This window comes from Muscardinus avellanarius (assembly GCF_963383645.1).
Source record: "Muscardinus avellanarius genome assembly, chromosome: 1".
NCBI lineage: Eukaryota > Metazoa > Chordata > Mammalia > Rodentia > Gliridae > Muscardinus > Muscardinus avellanarius.
The window spans coordinates 45,158,801-45,185,225 of NC_137786.1; the positions used below are offsets into that span (position 1 = coordinate 45,158,801).

At 37.5% G+C, this 26,425-nt stretch overlaps 1 protein-coding gene across 1 annotated transcript in view; it reads left to right on the plus strand.

Annotated features, from left to right (window-relative positions):
* Positions 1–26,425, plus strand: part of MTREX (Mtr4 exosome RNA helicase) — a gene marked incomplete at both ends in the record, with an annotated part of 95,367 nt that overhangs the window by 67,771 nt on the left and 1,171 nt on the right. Inside the window, 4 exons of the mRNA XM_080704417.1 lie at positions 4,169–4,274; positions 8,831–8,887; positions 10,706–10,868; positions 26,022–26,126. Of these exons, the coding sequence (XP_080560543.1) occupies positions 4,169–4,274; positions 8,831–8,887; positions 10,706–10,868; positions 26,022–26,126 (431 nt within the window). The remainder of the gene's footprint in view (positions 1–4,168; positions 4,275–8,830; positions 8,888–10,705; positions 10,869–26,021; positions 26,127–26,425) is intronic.

The following is a 26,425-nucleotide window of genomic DNA, read 5'->3' on the forward strand; positions in this document are numbered from 1 at the left end:
GACCACAAAACTAATCTAAAATTTAAATTAATAGTTTAAAATAATAGTGATTATTATTTTAAAATAGTAGTGATTTACTGGGCATGGTGGCACATGCTTGTAATCCCCGCACTTGGGAGGCTGAGACAGGAGGATCGCGCAGGTTTGAAGCCAGCCTTGCTGGCTTAAGAGACCCGGTTTCCAAATAAAATATAAAATAGGTCTGGGATGTAGCCCGGAGGTAGAAGGGTTCCATCCCCAGTACCACCCAAAAAAAAAAAAAAATAGTAATGATTTAAAATAATACTTGTTTTGCCGGGCGTGGTGGCGCACGCTTGTAATCCCCGCACTTGGGAGGCAGAGACAGGAGGATCACGCAGGTTCGAAGCCAGCCGCACGCGCTGGCTTAGGAGACCCTGTTTCCAAATGAAAATGTAAAAATAGGTCTGGGAGTGTAGCCCGGAGGTAGAAGGGCTTCCAGGAACCCCAGTACCACCAAATAATAATAATAATAATAATAATAATAATAATAATAATAATAATACTTGTTTTAAGGTGGGCATGATAGCACATGCCTGTAATCCATATACTTTGGAGGTTGAGACAGGAAGGTTACAGATTCAAGGACAACCTCAGCAAGTTGCAATTCTTCAGCGACCTAGCGTGACCCTGTTTCCAAATAAGAAATAAGTTTGGGCTGGGGGTAAGATGCCTATTTTCTCATGGTTTCCCTGAGTCAGAAATGTGGACGGTCTTGCTTGGACGGTTCTGGCTCAAGGTCCCCCATGATTGCCAATAGACAAGTGGTTAAGCTGGAACAGTTGGAGTCTGGAGCAGCTGACTAGTGTTAGGGTACATGGGTCCCTCTTTCTCTTCCTCTCCATGAGGGCCAGTTAGGGTGTCTTCACAGAATGGCAGCCTCACAGGGTAGCACTGCCTACTTGGAGACTCAAGGCTCCAGGGCAAGTGAGTGTGCTATTAGGCAGAGGTAGAAGTTGCAGAATCTTCTTTGATCTAGCTTTACCTTGTGTAACTAGTTTGGATATCATAGCACCACTTCCACCATATTCTCCTGATTATGAAGTAGAAGACAATTAGATGCTATCACCTGATGGGAAATAGTTGCTGCCCAGTATAACTTTCTGCAGTGATAGAAATGTTCTGTGTCTGCATTGTTGTATAGAGTAACTACCAGCTATTTAACCACAAGTAACTACCATCTAATTCACCATAAGCGATTTAGCACTTGAACTGAAGTTAGTGAGACTGGGGAACTTAATTTTGTAACATTTTAATTGAACTTGTCACATATGCAAATGATAGTCCACAAAGATCAGTGCACAGATCTAGAGAGCATTGTGTATAACAAATGCTCTTGTGCTTGTGGCCATCTTCAAAAATAGTTTACAACACTGTCCTAGAAAAGCATCAGTTATTTCCCACCATGAGGAAGGTTTCCTGCCTCTATTAGAAGCCAGCTTGCCTCTGTCCTTTTTAACTTGAAAGTCATAAGCTGGTGACCTGTGAGTAATATTGTACCTGAAAATATATATTGTCTTGACTGTACACTGGTGACTGTCATTCTCAATGCATAAAGACATTTTTGAAACTTTTTTCCCCTCAGCATGATCCAAATAAGGCCAGAGAATTACAGGCTTCGTAAATGGTTGGAGGCTTCTTGGTGTAGATTTATTAATATTGTTCATCTCTCAAAATATTATAAACTCTTATGTCTACCAAGTCCAGAAAGACTGGTGAACAGGACAGCTCTTGGCCACCCAAAGAGGGCAGTGACTACACAGCAGCAATTAATTGTTAACATAGGTTTATATGATAGCAGACTTTATAATTTAGGGAAGACAGGAATTCAGAGTGTTAGGCCAAATCTTTATCTAAATTTTCACACTGATTCAAAATTATTTAGTTACTGAGAAAACCAAATAAAATACTTCTTAAAGTCAGATCCACCTCCCAGGTTTCTCGTTTTTCTTCAACCTGTGATTAAATTCAGTTTTCTTACTTTGAAGTTAAAGAAATCTAGACATCATAATGCAAACAATTTATATCTAAGATTAAATTTATACTGTAACATTGATCTACTGATTCATATGCTAAAATTATTATTACTGAAACTTTCCTTCTGATATTAACTAAAGTTTAATAATCAGTATAGAAATTAATTAAATCTATAGCCAGATTCAACCTTGGAAGAATTGGTATTGATTTTATTCTTATATATTTTTCTATTTATAGAGATAATAGAACCATATAAATGTACGTTTATATTCCTCAAAATTTGCAAAAATGTGGGGTCATTCTCTAGACTCTTTTCTGTCTTCCTATATCTTCCTAAATGTGTCTTCTACCTCCATATTCTTGAACACTCACCCTGACAAATGTGCTTTTCTCCTATTTCTTGCCTGGATCACTGCACTAGCCTTTCTAATTGCTCATTGCCTCTTTGTCTTGAGTTTCTATACATCCTGTAGACTGCTTTCAGAATGTTATTTTCAAAGCTGAAATCTCTGTCATTCTGTTTGGTAAAAGTCCTTTGGTGACTGTTGCTTTTAGAATAAATTCCATAACTTTATTTTCCTCTTCCCTGTTTAGCCACATCCCACAATTGCTGCTTTTGCTTAGCATGACTTCCTTCACCATTACCTCACATCCTACTAATTCCTGCATATGTTTTCCAAGATCTTTGGAAACTTCTCCAGTGTGATTTTAGACTCATCAACTTTTTAATGCATAAACACCTGTATAAACTTTAGTGCACTCTGTTAGACCACTGTTTTGTGATTACTGTCTGGTTCTCATATTAAACTGTGTTCTTTGAAATAGTCTTCCTTCATGATTGTATTATTGTTGTCTTTTGTTTGACTTTCAGTTTACCTTTGCAGACCTAAACTTAGTTTTGACTTTTTGAGTTATAAGTGTTTGTACAGGTTAATTGTTCACAGCTTTATAGTTTTTTTTTTTAAACACATCTTCCAAAGAATAAAGGAAAACTTACTTTTTCTTCCTTTGTTTTATTTTTTTACTTTTTAGGGTTTGATTTGTTTAGAAGATGTTCATTTTTATTTTTATGTGGATCATGTTGAAAATGGCATACATTCAGACTCTTCCTTTGTTTTAAGTAGAGTAATAGCTGCTGGGCGTGGTGGTATACACCATAATCACAGTACTTTGGAGACTGAGATAGGCTCGAAAATTTGAGGCTAGCCTCTGTGACTTAGACTCTTTGCAACTTAGCAAGACCAGTTTCAAAATTAAAAAATAGAGTAGAGTTGGGGGTACAATTCAGAAGTAGAATATCCCTGGGTTTAATTCCCAGTACCATTAGGGGAGGGGGTGGAAAGAAGTAGATGATGAAAAAACAAAAAGCCTGCTGGAATAATCATTCTGGTTATAATATTTCTTCATAATGTATATCTGAGTATGAGAATGTTTTAGAAGTAGAGGGCAAAGAATATGACCTGCTTTCCCTCCAAATTAAATTGTCAATTTTAAAAATACTTAATTTTGATGTCACAAAAGAACCAAGGTATTACATCAAACCTAATGAAATCTAGAATCAGTAATAGATTTTGACAATGCCAGTACAAGAAGATACAGAAATAATGATGAGCTAATACCTATAGGAGATGTATTTGGAATGTAGCATTGTATTTATGATGTGGATATTTTCTAAGCTCATCAGTACCTGCTGATGATCAGCACTTTGTTGTATTCAAAGACTATTCATCCTGGTAATATAAACTTTTAACACTCTTAAAACACTTGGAAAATGAGGTGTTAAATGTTTGTCTTACAAGTACACCCTAATCACCACTTGTAATAAAATTATTACTTTTTGTTCTCCAAATTATTTGCAAAATGATTTAAAGAAAATTAAAGATTTCTTTGGGCCCAGAAAATAAAAACTAATGACTTTTTCCTGGAACATTGAAAGTTAAGAAATGATTTTTTGAATGAGTACACACATTTTTGTATTTGAGATTGTATATAAAATGCCATTTTATATTTGCCATTTATACATTGGCAATTATTAAAACCTCTTTCCTTTAGAAAATCTTTGTTACTTACTGGTTAAATAATTTTATTTAAAATGATATATTAAGGATATGTATATATACATATATGTCCTTATGTTCTGATATTTGAAATTTATTCTCTTTTAATGACACAGTGCTGATGAACTCCTTCTCACAGAGATGATGTTTAATGGCCTCTTCAATGACCTTTCTGCAGAACAAGCGACAGCATTATTAAGCTGCTTTGTGTTTCAAGAGAATGTGAGTTAACAGATTTATAATATCTTATGTCACACGTGTGTAGCTTACGTTAAGTAGTGTAATAGCTATTTCTCAATTATAAGAACATTACTTCATGTTTACGTATAATAGTAATTATTAATTAGAAATCAAAGCAACTGTATATAGTAAGAAGGAATATAATAATTAAATGTAGTTATGAGAAATGAGAATAAGATTCTAATTGTGGACCATCATCACTAATCAGATTTTGGGTTTTTTGTTTGTTTTTTGTTTTTTTGTGGTACAGTGGATGGAACCCAGGGGCCTTCTACCTCCGGGCTACAAATGCTCAGACCTATTTTATATTTTATTTGGAAACACGGTCTCTTAAGCCAGCCTGAGGCTGGCTTCTAACTTGTGTGTTCTTCCTGTCTCAGCCTTCCAAGCGTGGGGATTACAAGTGTGCATCACCACGCCTGACCCCAAATTTTTAATTTATTCTATCACTCAGTGTATTGTTTGAAGGTTTGAGCTGGTCTGTTCTGGAATGAAAAGGATAAGGGAAATAAAATTAGGAAAATGTAATTTAAAAAGAGGGTGGATAATAAGGTTGAACTGAATACCTCATTCTTAGAATGTAACTATGAAGGAACTGATCCGGTCAAAAATGAAGTCTTAGGTTTTTTTATTTTTTATTTTATTGTTAGGGGTGTGTGTGTGTGTGTGTGTGTGTGTGTGTGTGTGTGTGTGTTCCAAGGGATGGAACCCCCCAGGGGCATTCTACCTTTGAGCTACCCCCCAGCCCTATTTTTTATTCTTTCTTTTGAAACATGGTCTCACTGATTTGGCAAAGGGCCTAAGTAGCTGAGGATGTCTGCGCATCTTAACCTTCTATTTCGGCCTCCCAAATGCTGGGATTACAAGCATGTGCCAGCACGCCTGGTTTAAAGTCTTAGGTTTTCTGGACATGACTAAAGCCCTGACAATAAAATTCTTGTTGGTTTAACAATAATACTTTGAGTAAAATTTTTTTTGAGGCAGGGTGGTACTGGGGATGAAACCCTTCTACCTCAGGGCTACACTCCCAGACCTATTTTATATTTTTATTTGGAAACATGGTCTCTTAAGCCAAGAAAGGCTGGCTTCAAACCTGCGGGATCCTCCTGTCCCCGCCTCCCAAGCACGGGGATTACAAATGTGTGCCACCACGCCCGGCTAAATAGTTTATTTATGAAAGGTACTATAGTCAAATGACTGGGCTAGGGATGTTAGCTCAAGTGTTGAAGCACTTGCATAGCATGCCTGAGGCCCCTGGATTCAGTCTCTAGCACAAAACACACACGTGTGCACACATTCACACAATTGAAGTACTGAATGGAACACACAAGATTTCTTAATACCTGCATTCCAAAAAGCAATATGATTTTAAAAAAAATAAGGCTTAACTCATGATGGATGACTTGGATAAAATGAGAATAAGGCAGGGATATATGCCTTCTAAAAATAATGTAATACTCTTATCTAAATTTCTATGGGATGTTTTACTCTAAATACCTAGTTTAGCTTTTAATTTTGTGGACAAGTGTTTTTTCAATTCTGCCATTGATTTGTTTACCTGTCAACAATATTCTTATTTATTAATCAGATCAAACATATTACTCGTTGAGGTAGGTGGGTACTCTTCCTTCATGTCTTGGATTACTGATTTAAATTATAGCTTATAGTGACATGAATGATAAATAGGACTGTAATATAAGAAAAACCAGTTTATGCCCTCCTGAGAATGCTTGATATATACCTATGAAGTAATTTAAGATGAATTTAAGATGAATTAAGTAATTTAAGATGAATACAGTACTTTAAAAATAAATATTTTTCAGCTGGGCGTGGTGGCACACACTTGTAATCCCAGCATTCGGGAAGCTGAGACAGGAGGATTGCGGTTAGCAAAAAGCCTCAACTACTTAGGCCCTCCACAACTTAGACCCTGGTTCAAAAAATAAAGAATAGCCAGGTGTGGTGGCGCACGCTTGTAATCCCCGCACTTGGGAGGCGGAGACAGGAGGATCGTGCAGGTTCGAAGCCAAGTCGTGCTGGCTTAAGAGACCCTGTTTCCACATAAAAATATAACAAATAGGTCTGGGAGTGTAGCCGGATATAGAAGGGTTTCCAGGAACCCCAGTACCACCAAAAAAAGAAAGAAAGAAAGAGAGAGGGGGAGGGAGGAAGGAAGGAACGAAGGAAAGAATAAAAAATAGGGCAGGGGGTGTAGCTCAGAGGTTCCATCCCCAGACCCTAAATTAATTAATTAATTAATTATATTACATCAGTTTCTAAGGTAATAGTTAAAGACATTTGTCAGTTTTCTTTTGAACAGATCTGAGATTTGGAGATTAGAAGTTGGCAAACTTTTATTCATTTCAAGCTATCTTATGGCTAATTTTTTACAGTTTTTTTTTTTTTTATGTGACACTACTACAATGATCCTGTGTTCAGATGGACAAGTTTTTTTACACTTCCAAAGGAATTATGTGTAATCAAACCACAACTCTTAACTCTTAGTTCAAGAGAAAATATAAGCTGGGCGAGGTGGCGCAGGCTTGTAATCCTAGTACTTTGGAGACTATGAGACAGGAGAATACAGGTTTGCAGCCAGCCTCAGCTGCATACTGAGGCCCTCCACAACTGAGAGCCTGTTTCAAAAGTCAAAACTAGGGCTGGAAGTGTAGCTCAGAGGTAGAATACCTCTGGGTTCCATCCCTAGTACCACACCACACCCCCCCCCCCAAAAAAAAATACATTCTGTCACAGAGTTTTGAAGAAGAATAGAGTCAGGAGAGTTGGCTAGAAATCTCTAGGGTTTGGGGTCACTATTTTAAATAAGTTCATTAGAAAAGGTCTCATACATAAAGTGAAATTTGAATTGAGACCTAATGGAGAGATGAGGAAGCACCGTGTACAACATACTTGTGGGAGAGCATGGGTAAAATCACACTTACCCTCCTTCTGTCAGAACCAGTGCCTGCTACCTAACCTTTGCAGAAGCAAGGAAAGTGATCGGCAGCTGTTGGTCAGGAGCAGATAGAATATCACATACATTTTGCAGTCTTATTCTTCCCGCTATTAAATGGAGATCTTGAGTTCATTCTGGCCCTTTTGCTTTTTCATCACTCATTGATAAGCGTTGGTTTAACAAATAATAAGAACCTGGCTCATGATTTCTTTCATAATATGCATATATTCATAATAAAAATCAAATCTTATGTAACTATCAATGCTTGAAATTTAGGGCTATTTTCTTTCTTTCTTTCTTTCTTTCTTTCTTTCTTTCTTTCTTTCTTTCTTGTATTGTTTTATTAGGAAACAGGGTTGCAGAGTCTGGCTTCAAAACTGTGATTCTCCTGTCTTAGCCTCCCAAGTATAGGGATTGTAAGCGTATCGCCATACTTGGTTCTATAATTGCTATTTTTAAAATGTACATATATTAACTACCTTCCCCAAATTTCTGTACTTTATTCTCATCACAGCCTGTTTGTTTGATGACCTGGCTTTATTATTTCTTGTTAACAGAGCAAGAATCCAACACACAGATTTCAAGATAGACTGGGAAGCCGGGTGTGGTAGCACATGCTTGTAATCCCAGCATTCAAGAGGCTACGACCGGAGGATTGCGGTTTGCGGACAGCCTCAGCTACTTAGCGAGGCCCTTCGCATTCAGTGAGACCCTGTTTCAGAAGTAAAAAGATTAAAAAATAGGTTTGGGAGTGTATCTCTGAGGTACAATGCCCCTGGGTTCCATCCCCAGTACTACACACACACAAAAAGGTATACTGAGAACTCCGTTTCTTTTTTTTTTCCGGTGCTGGAGATGGAACCCAGGAGCTACCTCCAAGCAACACTCAGCTCTAATTTTGATTCTTTATTTTGAAACAGGGTCTCACTGAGTTGCAAAAAGTAGCTGAGGCTGTACATGAACCAAGATCCTCCTGTCTCAGCCTCTCGAATACTGGGATTACAAGCATGTGCTACCATGCCATTTCTAAGTATAAAATAAATTTCACTAGTCTGAAAGCAGTATTAAGAATACTGAAACTAGAATTAAACTTTAAACTGACTTGTATTTTATTGATGGACTAGAAATGTCTAGAATTAAAAAAAAATTATGGCATTATTTTTAGTGTTCTTTAAGCACCCCAAATTTCTGGTTTTGACAGATTAAGAGTTTTTTAAGCTAAAACTGTTTCAAAATCAAACTGTGATTGAACTGCTTATGTGGATGTAACTTACTTGTATGTGTTTAAAGTTCTTGCTTTTTCCTTAATTCCATTTATAGTCACAAAAAATAGGTAGGTAGCACAGTTTGCAAATTTAGCATTGTAGTATTCTCCTGTGAAATAAAATAATTGAGGTTGAGAAGAGTAGCAGTTTTGCTTATATAAACTAAAGAGTTGATCCAGAACATAATATGCTAATGACTATGGTCTTGTAATTTGATATTAATAGATATTTTTAAAGCTTTATTTTAATTAAACAAGCAGATAGTATTACTGTACTTTAACTTGGCTTATATTTCTAATTTTCCTTTTCTTTTATAGTCTAGTGAGATGCCCAAATTAACAGAGCAATTAGCAGGACCACTTCGCCAAATGCAGGTAAGGCAGTACTTTGTAAATCAGTTCTTTGAAAGTCTAATCATTGGACCTTATTTTTCCACAGAGACAGTGGCAGTTGGGATTAAATACATCATTTGATGCCAGTCATGTCATTTAATACTATTTTATTAATTTTTTTCACTTCAGTAACTTAATATTCTCATTATTGTAATGAATTGCATAGAGTCCCTGAGTGTAGATTTAAAATTGAATAATGTGGATAGACTATACTATTAGTTCATTGCTTGCATCATTTTCTTCCTTACTGTTAAAAATGGCATTTTATGGACTAGACTTAAATTTTTTCCATATGTTTCCATTTTAGTTTACAACAAAGTTTTTTTGTTGCTTTTTTTTTTAATGTGTGTGGCACTGGGGGTGAAACCCAGGGTCAGTCTACTTCTGAGCTACACCCCAAGCCTTTTAATGTTTTATTTTGAAACAAGGTCTCATTAAGTTTCAGAGGGTCTCACTACGTAGCTTAGACTGGCCACAGACCTGTGCTCTTCCTTTCTCAACCTCCCAAGTACTGGGATTACAAGCATGCACCATCAGGCCTGGCTTATAGCTACCTTTTTTTTTTTTTTTTTCTTTTTTCTTTTTTTGTGGTACTGTACCTCCAGGCTATACTCCCAGACCTATTTTATACTTTATTTGGAAACAGGGCCTCACTAAGTAGCTGAGGCTGGCTTTGAACCTGTGCAATCTTCCTGTCTCAGCCTCCCAAGCACTAGGATTACAAGCATGCGCCACCATGCCCGGCTTACGTCTACCTTTTTTTTTTTAATTTAATTTAATTTTATTTTATTTTATTGAAGATTTAAAGAAGTTTATTAAAAAGATAGAAATACAGAAAACAGTTAAAGCCCCATGCCATTCAGAAGTGGCAGGGGGGGTGGTTCGAAGGAATTCACCCTATATCTACCTTTTTAAACATAGAAAAACGGGGAAAGGAGCTAAAGGTATATGAGGGAGAAAAAACAAATGAATAATTAAAAAGGGATCATTCAGCTGGGCGTGGTGGTACACCCTTTTAATACCTGTACTTGGGAGTCTGAAACAGGATGATTAAAGAAGGTTTGCACCCAGCCTCAACTACTGGATTTTTTTAATGTTCTGTATTCTAATCATATTTGTTCCTAATAAGATTTTTTATTTTCTTTTTATACAATGTACCTGATTGTTACATATTCTGAGGCTCAGAAGTAGTTTTAAATTAGTCTTCAAACATTAACTGGGGCTAGTACATGTACTCTGCAACTTAGTGAGACCCTGTTTCAAAATAAAGAATAATATCAGGGCTGGGAATGTAGCTCGAATGCCCTTGTGTTGGGGGGCGGGGAGCAGGGATGGGAATCCTTCAGTGGAACATATAATAGCCCTTAATCTTCCTAAGAAATTAGCAAAGAAAAGACTTGCATACTTTTTAAGTATGCTTAAGGACTTAAGTATTTTGCCATAGGCTTTTTCTGTTTTATCATCTTGATTTTGTTGATGGAACACTTATAGATTAGTTAAATGATACTCTTGAATAATTTTAATGAAATTTGGGGGTTTTGTTGGGTAGATATAATTGACTGAAAATTATTTTCTTGATATATTTTTCTTATCCATTTCTACATACTGAGAAAGCTTAGCTATTTGATTGTTTAGCAGCGAAATAGGCACTGTGCCTTCTTAGAGGCAAAATACCCAAACTGAAGAATAACACCTGAGATGAAAATGGAATTTTATTGAATACTAACTTTGAAAACCTAAAGAGAAAAGTCATGTGCAAAATCTTAAGTAAGGAATTATAACTGTCTTTTATCTGTAAAGGAATGTGCTAAAAGAATTGCAAAAGTTTCAGCGGAAGCAAAATTGGAAATTGATGAGGAAACTTACTTAAGCTCATTCAAACCTCACTTAATGGATGTGGTGTACACTTGGGCAACTGGAGCTACCTTTGCTCATATCTGCAAAATGACAGATGTCTTTGAAGGTATGGTTAAATTTTATGTACATGACATTCTAAGTGTATTAGAAACAAGGATAATACCATATTTTTTAAAATTTGGTAGTAAAATGCAGTCTTCTGCCTATAGAAGTAAAAAATACAAGTCCTTTGTATTTTTCATAAGCATAGTCTTCTTGTTATAAATTTTTAGGAAAGAGGCTGGGTGTGGCGTTTCACACTTGTAATCCCAGGACTTGGAAGGCTGAGACAGAAGGGTCGCAGGTTAGCAGCCAGGTTCAGTAAGTTAGTGAGGTCCTTCACAACTTAGTGAGAACCTCTTTCAAACCATCAATAACAATAATACTGGGAGTGGAGCTCAGAGGTAGAATGCCCTTGGGTTTCATCTTCAGTGCAGCAAAAAAAAAATTTTTTTTTTTTTTTTAGAAAACTATTTTAGCCGGGCGTGGTGGCGCACGCTTGTAATCGCCACACTTGGGAGGCAGAGACAGGAGGATTGCACAGGTTCAAAGACAGCCTCGCTGGCTTAAGAGACCCTGTTTCCAAATAAAAATATAAAATTGGTCTGGGAGTGTAGCCCGGAGGTAGAAGGGTTTCCAGGAACACCAGTACCACCAAAAGAAAAAAGAAAAAAAAACTATTTTAACAGAATTTAATTCTGTATGCCAGCATTCTGTTTATTTCAGTAGTCAGGGATAGAGATGATCTAAACATGTTATATTTACATAGGTAGTTTTGCCTTTTGCATTTTTCTCTTGGTTAGATTTTAATGATTTGCTGGGTGTTTTCACTAAAATTAGAAATTCATTGATCATTATATGTGTAATAACAAGTTTGGCTTCAATCAATTATTTCAGCATAAAGCAGATTCAATGTAATGAGCAGAATTTAAAAAAATTGAATAACTTTCCCAACTGGAGAGAAATTGAAGTGAATGAAGATAAAGATTATAAAGAAAATATGATTATATAAGCCGAGCAGGCTGGTACATGCATGTAATCTTATTATTTGGGAAGCTAAGACTGGAGGTTTGCAGCTTTAAGCCCGGTATTTACTACTTGGGATAGACTCAGCAACTTAGCAAGACCCTGTTTAAAATTAAAAGGGCAGGGAGTGTAGCTCAGAGGTCTAATGGCTCTAGGTTCACTCTCTAGTACCAGGATTGAAGGGGAAAAATTTATAAAAAGCAGAAAAAATAAGCAGAGCATTTTTTTAAAAAAAGATCATATTTTAGGAAAGGATTGGCTTATGTGGATGTGGTTTGTTTTGTTTTGTGGCACTGAGAATTGAACCCAGAGGCATTATACCTCCAAGAAACTCCCCTAACCCAGTTTTAATTCTTATTTGAAATCAGGGTCCCATTAGGTTGCTCAGAGTCTTGCTAAGTTGCCCAGGCTGGCTTTGAACCTGTGATCCTCTTGTCTCAGCCTCCCAAGTAGTAGAATTACATGTGTATAGGAGCACATTTGGCTTGTTTTTAATGGTGAATTATATTTTCCAAAATAGATATTTACGTTGAACTTTCTTAAAAGTGAAAACATGAGTTTGGTTTTTATCCAAGGTATTTAAATTACCACTACTACTGTTTATAGATCTAATTTGAGGAAAAAATACATTTTCATATATCAAATATTATGTGCCTTTTAACCAGTATTAAGAAAATTGTACATTATTGATTTTATATAAGTCAATTATTTTATGATAATGTATATGTTAAATTTCTCTGGCATAGAATATTAAGATTTTGAACCAAGTCTTTACTATATTGAACTTTATGGGTTAATTTAAGATTTTTAATGTTATGGGTTTATACATCATATATTATTCTGTAATTATAATGTGCTGTTTTAGAATTTTCCCAAAGATAGTCAATTTTTAAACCATCTTTTAGTGAATGGCCCCAAATAATTCTATGAATGATATATTTTGTTACTGAAAAGATTAGATCACTGTTCATTTAATAAGCTTTATAAAGTTTGCATCCGGTCACCAAAATAGTATTTCAGGGTAGATATTATTATCTCCACTTTGCGCAACAAGACTGAGGTAAATGTTATGACTAATGTGAGGTGACGGCACCATAATTGAACTCTGGTTTCTGTGGCTGCAAGTCACATGGTAGTTGATAACTTGAATTAAGCTCAGTAACACCTTAAACTGGAACCTTTTTAAACTCTAGACTATGCCATCTTTATCCACTGAAATACTTGCAGAAATGGTAAAAAAAAAAAATCTAATAGTTCATAGTAGGTGGCAACATTTGAGCCTGTGAAAAGAGGACAGTGTGAAATTCCGCACTTGTGAGTTTTGCTTAACACCTAGCAACCCCAGTCAGTGTGTGACAGCTTTGTGTTTCAGTGGTACCCAAGCAGTCAAATACAACATAAGCACTCTTCATTTGGCCAGCTTTTTGAAAGGATGAACATAATGCCTATTCTGTGCCAAAATCATTACAAGACCCATTAATATAATTGGTCAAAACACAGTGGCAAAACAATTGTGGTGGATAGCAGAGAGTAGCATTTTTAGTATTATTATTATTATTTATTTATGGCAAAAACCAAAGGGCAAAAGACCTTGAATGTTGGATGAACAATTTTTAAAAACCTAGGATTTCCTGTAAAATTGTCTTTATGAACTACCTTTCTATTCTTTCTCTATACTTAAATGGAAAAGTTATCACTATATGGAAGTTGAATCTTAAGCTGGAGAGAGTTTACAGTTCTGTTCAACCATGGGTTGACCTTTTCCATAGTTTCCATAGTTGCCAGAATTTCTAAATCCATTCTGCCTCCTTTGTGTCTTGGGCTGGGATGGAAATTTCTATATTGTAGTATGCACCAAATGTAAATTCAAAAACTTGAGATGGTCAGTTACTTACATCTTGAAGTTAGATTTAACATCAGAATCGTTTTCATGTTTTTGTGCTCTGGGTGCCATTCTAAACCTTTTCTTTCTAAAATTGGTACAAATATATGTTAGCTCTTAAAATTTATTTATTTATTTATTTATTTATTTATTTATTTATTTATTTATTTATTGGTGGTACTAGGGGTGGAACACAGAGGATTTCTACCTCCAGGCTATACTCCCAGACCTTTTTTTATATTTTATCTGGAAACAGGGTCTCACTAAGTTGCTGAGAGCCTCACTAAGTAGCTGAGGCTGGCTTCGAACCTGTGCGATCCTCCTGTCTCAGCCTCCCAAGCGCGGGGACTACAAGCGTGTGTCAACACGCCCGGCAGCTCTTAAAATTTAAACAGGAAAACAAACCTGAAAAAAAATATTTATTTTATTTTTTTCCCAACATCTTCTTTCCCTTTTTTGTTTTTCCCATGTTACTTAGTTCTTCCATTTCAGAATAGCTTTTCTCTTCTCATCTTGCTGTACATGCTTTGTATGACTGGAAGCATGCTGTAATAAAAACTCTAAGCTGCAGTATAGTGTTTCTTTATTTTTAGAGGCAGAAAATAATTGCACTGAATTTTTTTTTTTTTTTTTTATGGTACTGGGGATGGAACCCTTCTACCTCCGGGCTACACTTGCAGGCCTATTTTATATTTTATTTGGAAACAGGGTTTCTTAAGCCAACAAGGCTGGCTTCGAACCTGCTTGATCCTCCTGTCTCTGCCTCCCACGCATGGGAATTACAAGCGTGCGCCACCACACCTGGCTGCACTGGATTTTTTAATGTTCTGTGTTCAAATCATATTTGTTCCTAATAAGATTTTTAATTTTCTTTTTATACAAAGTGCCTGATTGTTACATATTCTGAGGCTCAGAAGTAGTTTTAAATTAGTCTTCAAACATTAACTGGGGCTAGTTAACAATATAATGTTTAAAAACATGTGTTTAAGGGATGTCTGATATGAGAACCATTTATATTGGGATTCATTTGAGGAATTTTGAAGACTTTATATAAGTAACCCTTTGTTATCACCATGAAAAAAAAAAGATTGAATATAGTTCTTTCTTATTTTAATCAAACTAAATTTGATTTGGCAATTTAAACAAAATATTTGGGTGGGCTGCCAACCCTTGTAGTAGATCTCTTGTGACCAGCTCTTGCTATTTAGTTCTGACTATGCACAAAAAATATATTCTTAACTATTCATGAGGAACAGAGAAAGGAATTGCTTTCATTTGAGCACTTGTCATTTGGAAAGATGGATTATCTCTTTAATGAACTTCCTGCCCTAGGGCTTTAAAGCAAATGCTGTGAAGTGCATACTCCAACTCTGTTCCTATGTGCTCTCTCGAATACTTTTTAAAGGACAGTTTTACCCTTTTGTAAGAAAATACATCAGTGTTATAAAGGATTTTCCGGTGGATTTATTTTTAAATAATATTATGGAGTTTGTGTTTAAATTTTGGCATAATTTTGGGTGTCTAGTTGACTTTGTAATTGGTACCTGATACTTGAACAATTCTGAAACCCTACTGGGGATTAGGTACTATGTTGGGTGCAGGGCAGGCAACATCTCTATTCTCAGGGAAGGATTTCAACCTGCCCGACTTGATGGCGAATGCCCATGATCCCAGTACTAGATAGGCTGAGATTGGAGGGTCACAGGTTCAAGATTAGCCTCAGCAGCTTAGCAGAACTCACAGCAACGTAGCAAGATCCTATTTTAAGAGCCAGGCGTGGTGGCACATGCTTGTAATCCCAGCATTCTGGAAGCTGAAACTGTGGGGGATCGTGGTGTGCGGACAGCCTCAGCTACTTAGACCCTGTTTCAAAATAAAAAAAAATAGGGCAGAGGGTGTAGCTTGGAGGTCGAATGCTCCATCCACAAACCTGCCTCCTCCCCCTCCAAAAAGACCCTATTTCAAAATAAAAAGGGCTGGCGTATAGCTCAGAGATAGAATAATGCCCCTGAGACCAATCCCTAGTACAGAGAGAGAGAAGAAGAGAAAGGCAGGGAGGTTCAGCCTAAACTGAGATTCATTTAGTGGTAAGTATAGTTGCAGGATATATTTGTGGTCCTAACCTCAGGCCAAACTAGATAGGAGTATTATGTGAGAGCATGAACCACTTTAGGAATGCCTGAAAGCTAAAAGGCCCAAAATACTGTCCAGGGAGATCTACTTTTTAGTATCATCCTTAATGAGAATGATAGCACTAGATTCATGAACTAGGTAGCTGTAGCCCTGATATTTATAAAAAATGTCCTTAAATAAAATCATGTAGTCCCAAATGTCCATCCTTAGGTGAATATGCTATGATGTATCGATTCAAAGAAAAGTACTGGTTTATGCTACAATATGAATGAACCTTGAAGACCTTAAGTGAAAGAAGGCAGATCAAGGCCACATCATGTATGATTTTATTTATGTGAAATTCTCAGAATATACAGATCCATAGAGACAAAACAGATAAGTGGTTGCCATCAGCTAGGATAGGAGAATTGCATATGACTGCTTGGGAGTAATAAAATGTTCTAAAATTAGGTACTGATGATAATATGCTAACAACCACCAAACTCTACACTTACTTAAAAGGGTGAATTATATCTCAGTGTGAGTTCTTCCAGAGTGCTGATGTAAGCCTGAATATAGAAAAGGTCGGTAACACTAAGTTGTACACTTTAACTGGTTAAAATAGTGAGTTTTATATTCTGTGTATTTTAACACTGTTTATAAAAGATGAAGAAGAAGAAAGAAAAAACTAGAAAGAATTTGATTTCTTTCTACCCTAGTGAGACCAAAAGAAAGATTATATCAGACCAGTAGTTTTTGTTTTTGTTTGTTTCTTATCATATTCAGATAGCCTCTGAGTGAGATAGGACTTTAAAGATTTTTGATCCTAATTAATGAGGATGACTTTTCAAAGCTGGGAGTGAGGAAAACATTAGAGAGAACTTTAGGAATGATGCTGGATAACTCAGTACTTAACAGCAGTCTTCATTAATTCTTGTGGGGAACAACCTCTATTCTGCAGGCAGTGGTAGGCAGTTTGTTTGTAGACACACAGGGATCCATTGATGAGACTCTGTAGACAACAGCCAGGGCCATTGTAAGTGCTGCAACCCTGTACCTAGTGGCCTTGTTTTCTTAATTGTTCTCTTGTTATGTGAAACTGTGTCAGAACTAAATTTTCCAGAGACTGAGAGTTCACGTTTGTGACAGGAGAGTGCCCTCAGACCTTGGTGTCCATTTACTTGCTTTAGCTTTATACTTAATAGTTTACTTTGTAGGGTGTGGCCTCTGGTAACTTTGACAAGTTCTAATTTAAATGAATTACTCAAATTTATAGAAATACAAAAACTATTGACTGTTCCCTGGCACACCTTTGAAATTAGTTAAAAAATGTAAAGATTTCCTTTTAGTTCATTTAATGACCTGTAATTCTGCTGGTTTTTTTAATTGCCGTATACTTAAATTTATACTACTACTTGATTTACTTTGCTTTGAATAGAATTGTTTGTATTACAGCAGTAATATGGTAATTATCTCTATCCTAGACCCCCTGCCCTCTCTCTAGATATTCAGAAGCTTCTGCAACTGGATTTTCTTTCACTCAGAGGCAGTGTTGGGGCCTAGCATTCCTAGCCCCTGAGAAATTCAGAAATGACAATATAGCCAACACTTACTAAGCTCCATTCGTGTTGTCAAAAATTTTCACAGACTTTACATACATTATTTCATTCATATCTAACAATAACTCCATTAAGTAAGGGACCAAGGACTAAAGCAAAGGTTTTCTTAAGTTAGTGGAAGAGATTTGGAAAGAAGAGTAATGAGTTTTGGAGGTGTTGAGTTTAGATCCCTTTGATATAAATCTAGGAGATCAAGTCCTCATCAGTAGCATCTAGCTAGAATAGCATTGTTTGCATTTGTATGTTTTATAACTGTGGCCTATTTTTAAAAATTAAGTGAAAGTAGTTTTTATTTCAGTTAAAAGTGATATAGCAAAAATCTGAGTGATATTCTAATAATTGGTAGTTTGTACCTACCATTAAAAGATTTTTTTGGTATTTTCCTAATACCAAGAAAATCACACATGTTCCTTCCAGAACCATATTATGACCAAAACGGACTCATCAGGTTTTTTACTGAAACTTGAATTAATGGTTGTCAGAACGTTTATGAGAACTTAGAGGATGACTGTGTATGGCTGCTACCGGGTGCAGGGCACCGTGAAAGACAGTGAGCATCAGCTGCAGTCTCACCCCACCCAGGGGAAGAGACAGGTGCTGTCCATTTGCCCAGCACAACGTGCCAGTGGAGCGAGGGGCTATTGCCTTTTATTCTGCAAGTGGCTGGTGGCCATTTAGGCTGCCTCCTACTCTCAGGAAATGGGGTTAGCCCTTTTCCTACCCTCATTTGTGGAGCTGGTTGCATGTGCTTTTTGTCCTGTTTCTTGTGCATTTTTATCCTCCCCCTCTTATCACCGACAGCCATCATTCAGATGGCCATTACAACCCACTGTAAATTTTTTCTCTCTTAAGCCATTTACTGAATATCCTTCAGTGGTGTCTGTTCATCCTGCACTCAGTTTCTTCAGTTAAATTCACAGCACAAAAAAACCAGTATCATCAAACTTCTACAAATTCCCAGCTTGTAAAGGTGCAAGATTCTTTCATGAAATCTTCGCTCCAAGACTGAATGGGAAGCCATTTCTTTAAAGTGTAGATAATACAAACACTTTCCGTACTATGAGAGAGAGGTCAGAAGGCTTGGCTCCTAATTCTAGATCTAAAACTATTAACTTGAACTTGAAAGCCACTAATCACCTCTTTTAATTCTCACTTGTAAAGTGATATAGTAGCAATATTGGTAGTGGCTAGTCAAATAGTCATATCTATTGGAGTATAGTATCTTCTGTGAAACCACTATTTTCTCTATTAACAGTTACTTACTAGTAAGGGACACAGATGACTGAATGTTTTTTATTTTTGCAAAATCTTTAAATATTTTATTAAGGTCAGTATGAATTACCTCCATAGCAGAGAGTAAACTGTAGGTAACAGCTATATAATTACTTTCTCATACCTTTTTTTTGGCAGGGGTGGGGGGTCTGCTCTTGAAGGGACAGAGCCACTTTGCTTAGACTAGAAAACTCATCAGTCAACATTCTTACGCTGTAATCCAAAACAAGTGACCACACAATTTAGAGGAAGGAAGAATTCTCTTAATTTTTGATATTTTGGGGTATGATCCATACAAGGCCCCAGAGTCTGTGGATCTTAGGGCATGGTGGTGGGAAACACAGAGGGAGGGAACAAGGCTCTGTTTTCACATCATGGAGGCTTGAAGCAAGAGAGCCAGCAGACAAAGGAATTCAGAGACAAAGTGTAAACCCTAAGACCATACCCCGAGGGACCCTCCTTCTCCAGCCACAGCCCACCTGCCTAGGTTATGATCCAGTAAATCCATTATCGTGAGTTTATCCACTGATGAGATTACAACCCTCATAGCAATTTCATTAACTGTAGACATTAATACATAAGCTCTTCGTAACAGGAACCTTCCTCTAAGTCCCTCAGATGTTTCTTGTTCTCTAGCCAGAAAGATAGAATTAGGATGTAATTGGAATTCTCATTCTTCCTTCTGCCTCATGCATCACCAACTTTTTCTCTATATATAAATTTTTAGAAGGTTGTACTAGTAAAAAAAAAAAAAAGTGAGCTGTATAGCTTGGTGCCACCCAAAGCCATAGTCTAACCTCAGAATCACGTCAAACTTTTCTAGTAATAGTAGATGATGATCATTCCTGAGCACGCGCTATGTGCCAGGCACTTTGGACATACTACCTCCTTTAGTCTTTCCCATAACTTGTCAGTTCTCTTTGAGGAGTAGAGTCTGTCGGATGGTAGATGGCATGACTGAAATGTACTCTCAGGCCCATCTGCTGCCAGAAACTGCCCTCCATGCAGGACTTCTCTCTGGGCTTCTCTGGCACTTCCCTTAGAGGCAGCTCCGGAGCAGATCCTCCCTGCTGTCCTTGAGCATTGACCTCAGCTCCACCCCAGCCTTCACTCACTCTGCTTCAGAAGGAAGGGACAAAGCCGTTAGGCCATTTTCTTACCTAGAAATTCTCTGGTCCTTAATTTTTTAGAAGAAATACTGCCCCTGTGTTTCTCTGAGTCCCAGGACCTTCCATCATACTTTGTGCTACTCTCTTCAATCTTGAACCACATCCAACATACACATCTGCTTAAATTCCTCATCCACACTCTCTCCAGCCAGCAGCTGACAGGGTTAGGAGCACAGGTCCTGAGCTTTAAGTCCTACCTGCTCACTAATGTCTTGGGCAGTGTTTTCTTAATTGTGCCTCAGTTTCTTTAGAAAAGATAACTGCTCCTACTTCATTTTGAGAATAACATAAAGCTGTAGTCTTTAGTACAGTGCCTGTCCCATAGCATTAATAAACATTAGCTGTTGCTGTCATTTTTTTTTTTTTTCTGAAACAGTTATCTTCTTCACCCTCAATGTATCATTCCTTTTACAGCCAGGCTCTTGAGAAGAGTAGTTACTTCTTATTTTGTTCTTAATCTATAGTTATCTGATGCCTTATTTCACCAAAGTTAGTAATAGACCATTTATCTGACTGGATTCTGCTTATTTTGTATTACTCCCTCCTTGAAACCCATAATGTAAATTCTTCAGCATTACTCAGCAATGAACATTTCTACTAAAATGAAGTTTAGTGCAATTTATATAAAGAACTTACTAAAATATTTTAAGTTGTATAAGTTGGATTATGAATTAAAACTGATAAATATAATATGTTCCTTTTGGAAAATCTAGATAAATCCTTTTTATGTGAATTGTAATATGGTTAAATTTGGGGGCTTTAAATATTAGTATCTGTATTCTGGTTCTGATATTGGTCAAAACAGTACATATCACATGGAATTGTGAGAATCAAGAAAATATTCATAAAATACAGATTATAAACATGCTACAGAATAAATGCTCAGAAAATGTTGGAGAGTACCAACTTTCCCAAAACATATTCAATTTAATTTTACTTTACCTTGATGTCTAAATGTCTTTGTAAACATCAATTACTCTTCTAACAGAAGAACCTTTAAGTGTTATTTTAAGGTACAGATTATATGAGGGTGAAATATCACTCTTAACTCTGTGCTTAGTGGTTAAATTTTATACAACATGTTTCTTTTCTGGCTATCATTTTTTGTTTTTGACTCATTTTAGGAGCTTCTCTTATATTGGGAGCCAAATAACTATACAATTGTGTAGTGGAGACAGGCCATAATTGAGGGCCAGAAGTTTTCTCTTTGTGAGTCTGTGGACTTTTTGATAGGAGAGGCGGAACAAAATAGCTATGGACTTTGAATTTATTGGCTAGAGAACCATAGTAAGACCGTATATTCCTTCAGAGCTTGCCCTTTTCAAAGAATTTATCTCTTAAGTGAGACAGATCCAGAGTAGATTAAGCTGCCTTAGTCTTATTTATTGAGGCTAGAGTATAGTTCAGTCCAGTCTGTAGCACCACCCAAATATAAATAAGCAAATCTTGATTTTATCTTACAAATGAGAAAGAGAAGAAAGAGCAGTTAGGTAAGGAGAACTAATTATTTAGCAATAGAATCTGGACTACAACCCAGGCTTCCAATATAGTCATCTTTTCTATTAACTGCTGGTATCTTCTTGGCTCACTCTTTAAACCATGGGGAAAGTAGGTGATAGCCTACTATGTAGACTATGTAGATATGTAGGAGGTGGTATTAGTAGTCTTTTTTAATGTAGTATTCCCATTGGTCTTTTGAGGGCCCTATATGCTGGCTCATTTATGATCAGTCTCATCCCCATAAACCTCCTATTACCTGAAGTAACATCTGGGTAGTCTTACTACTGTGACCTATGGGTGTGTTCAGAAAGCAGGTATCTTGCCCTCACTGGTCCAGGGCCCCGGGCAGTATTGCTCAGCCTCCCCAGGGTCACCCTTATGAGGAGAGAAGGTATTGTGCATACACATGGTACTTCCTGCTAGACTGAGTTGTCAGGTAAATGGTTTGTACTGTGGCTTCTGAGAAGCTCAAATTCCATTCTGATGGTTTTTGTTTGTTTTTTAACCTCTTTATTGCAAATATTGCTAACTCAATAATACATTGGCAACATTTTCATTCCACAAACCCTCCTGACCCAGCCTTCTCTTTTGTAAAAACAGATGGCTCTTTTATGAAGATAGAATTTTATATTTTCTCCAAAATTACCATATAGGGTTATTAACAAAATAGTGCCATTTATTGGAGAAAACTAAACAATGCTTTTTTTGGGGGGGGTGGTACTGGGGTTCCTGGAAACCCTTCTACCTCCGGACTACACTCCCAGACACCTATTTTTTATACTTTTATTTGGAAACAGGGTTTCTTAAGCCAGTGCGCCTGGCTCCGAACCTGCGCAATCCTCCTGTCTCCACCTCCCAAGTGCGGGGATTAAAGCCTACGCCACCACGCCCAGTGCAGTGCACACTTTAAAAATGCTACTGCCCTGGTAGAAATACAATTACACTATTTTTTGTGATAGACATTTCTGTGTGGCATAGTTGCGTAACTTTAGGTAAATCACTTTCACTGTTTACCTCAATGATGTGATTTATAAAATGAGAATTAAGAGAATTAAGAGTGCTTGTTTGTCTTGTGGGTCATCTTGGTACATACTAGTAATCCCAGTACTTGGGAGACTTAGACAAGATTGCAGGTTCGTGGCCAGCCTGGACAACTTACTAAAGCCCTCAGCAACGGAGACCCTGTTTCAAAATAAAAAATAAAATAGGGCAAGGGTGTAGCTCAGAGGTACAGTGCCCCTGGACTCAGTACCTATTATCTCTCTCTCACACACACACACACACACACACACACACACACACACACACACACACCTGTCTCATAAGATCCATGTGGCGATTGAGTGTGTCAAATGTGTACTAAATACTGTATTTTCTGTTATTCTCAATATTATATATTCATGTGTGCTTTGTATGCATATATCATGCCATGTTATGTTCTTTTCCATGAAATTCACTTAATAAGTTAATTCAAGTCAGGCACAGCAGCATACACCTATAATCTCAATACTTGGGAAGCTAAGACAGGTAGATTGCAGGTTTTCTCTGTATATTTGTGTGCGCGCGCACGTGTGTGTGTGTTACAAGTTACACAGTGACTTAGCAAAGCACTGTTTCAAATTTTAAAAAATAGTAATAAATATGCCTGGTGTGTAGCTCAGTGGTAGGACTCCCTCCTCGCTCAAGTTCAATCCCTGGTATAAAAAATATATTTTAAGTTTTAGTTCAATACATCCTATGTACAAAACACAGGTCTGGATTCTGGGATGGAAAAATAAGCATAAATTACCTGTTCTCATTAGGCTTGCAACCAAGTAAGAAGAACCTGAGAAGCAGTAACAAAAATTAAAAATGCAGTGTGTGTGTGTGGGGGGGGGGGATAGTATCAAATGGCAATATGGCAGTAAGTATTTGTTAAATCAGTTTGATTGATATGATAAGGAGTGACTGGGTTTAGTTTTCCTTCAGAGCGGGGGATCAAGAAGAAAATACGGTCATGGAAGGTATAAAGGGCCAGGCCTGAGATCTGGGGTATTTCAATATTTAGAACTGAGGAGAGAGTCAGCAAAGGAGATAAAGGAGGAGAACTCATTGAAATAAGAAGAAAAACAATATAGTGTCATGGAATAGAAGATAAAATTGTATTTAAGGTAGAATAATGGGGAGAAATAGCTACTGATTTGAGAGTATAGACTAGTATCTATAAAATAGCGTCCTTGCTATGGTTGTTTTTCCTAACTCTGCTTCCTATTATTATCACATTCTGATAAAAATCAGCATTTGTTGATACTTATTAAGTACTAGATAGTTTTTAACAAACTTACCTTTACATAGAATAATTAATAATAAATGTATGCCTATATTTTACCAGTTTTCAATCACTAAGCTTAGACAGGACCAAGTCATGTGCCTTCCCATTGTCACGTGGTTAGCGTATGTAAGCAGTACGCAAGCCCGACAGTTACTTCCCAGGGCTAGTGCTCACGTCCTCCTTACAGATCCACACCCACAAAAATGGAGTATATAGTTTAATAGTGCACAGTCTGTCTCCTAGTGTTGGACATGTAAAGGCAGCTTTGTGTGTGTTGGGGGGAGACTAGGAACTGAACCCAGAAACATTCTACCTCCAAGCTTTACCTTCAGCTCTTTTTTGTTTTGAAAGAGTTTTGCTAGGTTGTTGAGAATCTCAATAAATTGCTGAAGCTGTCCTCGAACCTTTAATTCTGTCTTAGCTTCACATGTACCTTTTTTTTTTTTTTTTTTTGTGGTACTGGGGATGTAACCCAGGGACATTCTACCTCCAAGCTACACCCCCAGACCTATTTTTTATTCTTTCTTTCTTTTTTTTTTTTTTTTTTTTTTGTGTGTGTGTGGTACTGGGGATGTAACCCAGGGACATTCTACCTCCAAGCTACACCCCCAGACCTATTTTTTATTCTTTATTTTGAAACAAGGTCTCACTGAGTTGCAAAGGGCCTCACTAAGTAGCCAAGACTGGCCATGAACTGTGATCCTCCAGTCTCAGCCTCCCAAATGGTGGGATTACAGGTGTGCACCATCACGCCTGGCTTGTAGCTTACATTTTGAGATCTGATGTTCCTAATGTATTTTCAGAGTCCTGGGAGTTTTTTGTTCAGGTTGGTAGCACTTGGAGAAAGGATCCCAGGCCCCTCCTTGTACAGTCTGAAACTAACTGCTTATAGCTTTTGATTTAAAACAGATACTGTCGTAGTGAAGATCCATGGTAAAGTGCTTATTCCCTCTTTTGTGCTTCCTTGAGGGAATACTGTGAAGACAGCACTGATTAAACGATCTGAGGTCAAAAGATAGGCATAGGGGTACACACCTGTAATCCTAGTACTTTGGAGTCTCAGACGGGAGGATGACTGGTTGGAGACCAACCTCAGCAAATTAGCAAGACCTTGTTTCAAATTTAAAAAGGCTGAGGATGCAGCATGGAGGATACATGCCCATGGATTTGATCCCCAGCAACGAACAAAACAAACCCAACCAGTCCCTCCTTTAAAATGACCTTTCTGATCATGTTGCATTTGACAGGACAGCAGGCATGGTATCCAGTAGGTCACACCCAGGCTCTGCTTAGCTGTACTTCGTTAGGCTTTTCTGCATTAAGTGGACTTCTCTGGTCACTGCCTGACAAACCCCATTCTTATACCCTCAGATGATGTCTTTGCCAGACTTCTTCCCCCTACTTTTTTTTGGTGGTACTGGGGGTGGAACCCACAGGCTTTCTACCTCTGGGCTATACTCCCAGACCTATTTTTTTATATTTTTATTTGGAAACAGGGAGTCACTAAGTTCCTGAGAGCCTCACTAAGAAGCTGAGGCTGGCTTCGAACCTGCGCGATGCTCCTGTCTCAGCCTCTCAACTACTGTGATTACAAGCATGCACCACACGCCTGGCTTCCCCCTACTTCTAATAGCAAGTGTTTGGCTCGCTAATGCTCTCCCCCTCCCTCATACAGCATATCTATAGATCTATATATACGGCAAGAGGTGGAGGATACAGGGAATTAAACCAGGGGTATTCAACCTCTGAGGTACACCCCATTCCTATTTTATTTTGAAATAGGGTCTCACTAAGTTCCTGAGGTTGGTCTTAAACCTTTGATCCTCCTGTCTCATGCTCCCAAGTACTGTGATTACAGACATTTGCCACCACACCCAGTATCAACATACAATTTGTCCATGTCTCACTTATAAAAGGTAGAAATTAAATTTTTGTGTGTGTGTCTGGGGATGGAACCCAGGGGCATTCAACCTCCGACCTACACCCCCTAGCCTATTTTTTCTTCTTTATTTTGAAACAGGGTCTAAGTTCTGGAGGGCCTCATTGAGTAGCTGAGGCTGTAGTGAACAACGATCCTCCGGTCTCAGCCTCCCAAATGCTGGGATTCCTCCCGAATGTGTGCGCCACCGCGCCTGGCTGAAATTAAAGTTATTGTCCTCCTAGCGCCTAGCAGGCAACCAGTCAGGTCTGGTACCTTATTTACTTCATGGAAAGTCCCCAAACTTCTATTAGTTAATCATCCTATGTTTTCCTGCCTTGCCTTTTAACAAAAATTCTTCTATTCTTTATTTTGCCCACTTTACAAGTGATTTGCTCCTTTTCTGTACAGGCAGCATAATTCGTTGTATGAGGCGCCTGGAAGAATTGCTTCGACAGATGTGTCAGGCAGCAAAAGCCATTGGAAACACTGAACTGGAAAATAAATTTGCAGAAGGTCAGTACCCAGTTCATAAGTTTTTTCTAATAATTTAGGAAAATTTTATGAGTTGAGTTCTTGGTGCAACCTAGTAGGGCATTTTGAGCTGTTCTTTGAATTGCCATGGAAGGTCAATTAGTAGTGTTTACAAATTTAGAGGATTTATATGGAAAATATTTTATAGACTGGGAATATAACACAGTGGGATTGTACCACGGGGCTACGCTCCCACATCTCTTCATTTTTTATATTGAAAGGGGTCTAAGTTATCACACACTGCCAATGATCCTGCTCTCTCATGTTCTACGTACTGAGAT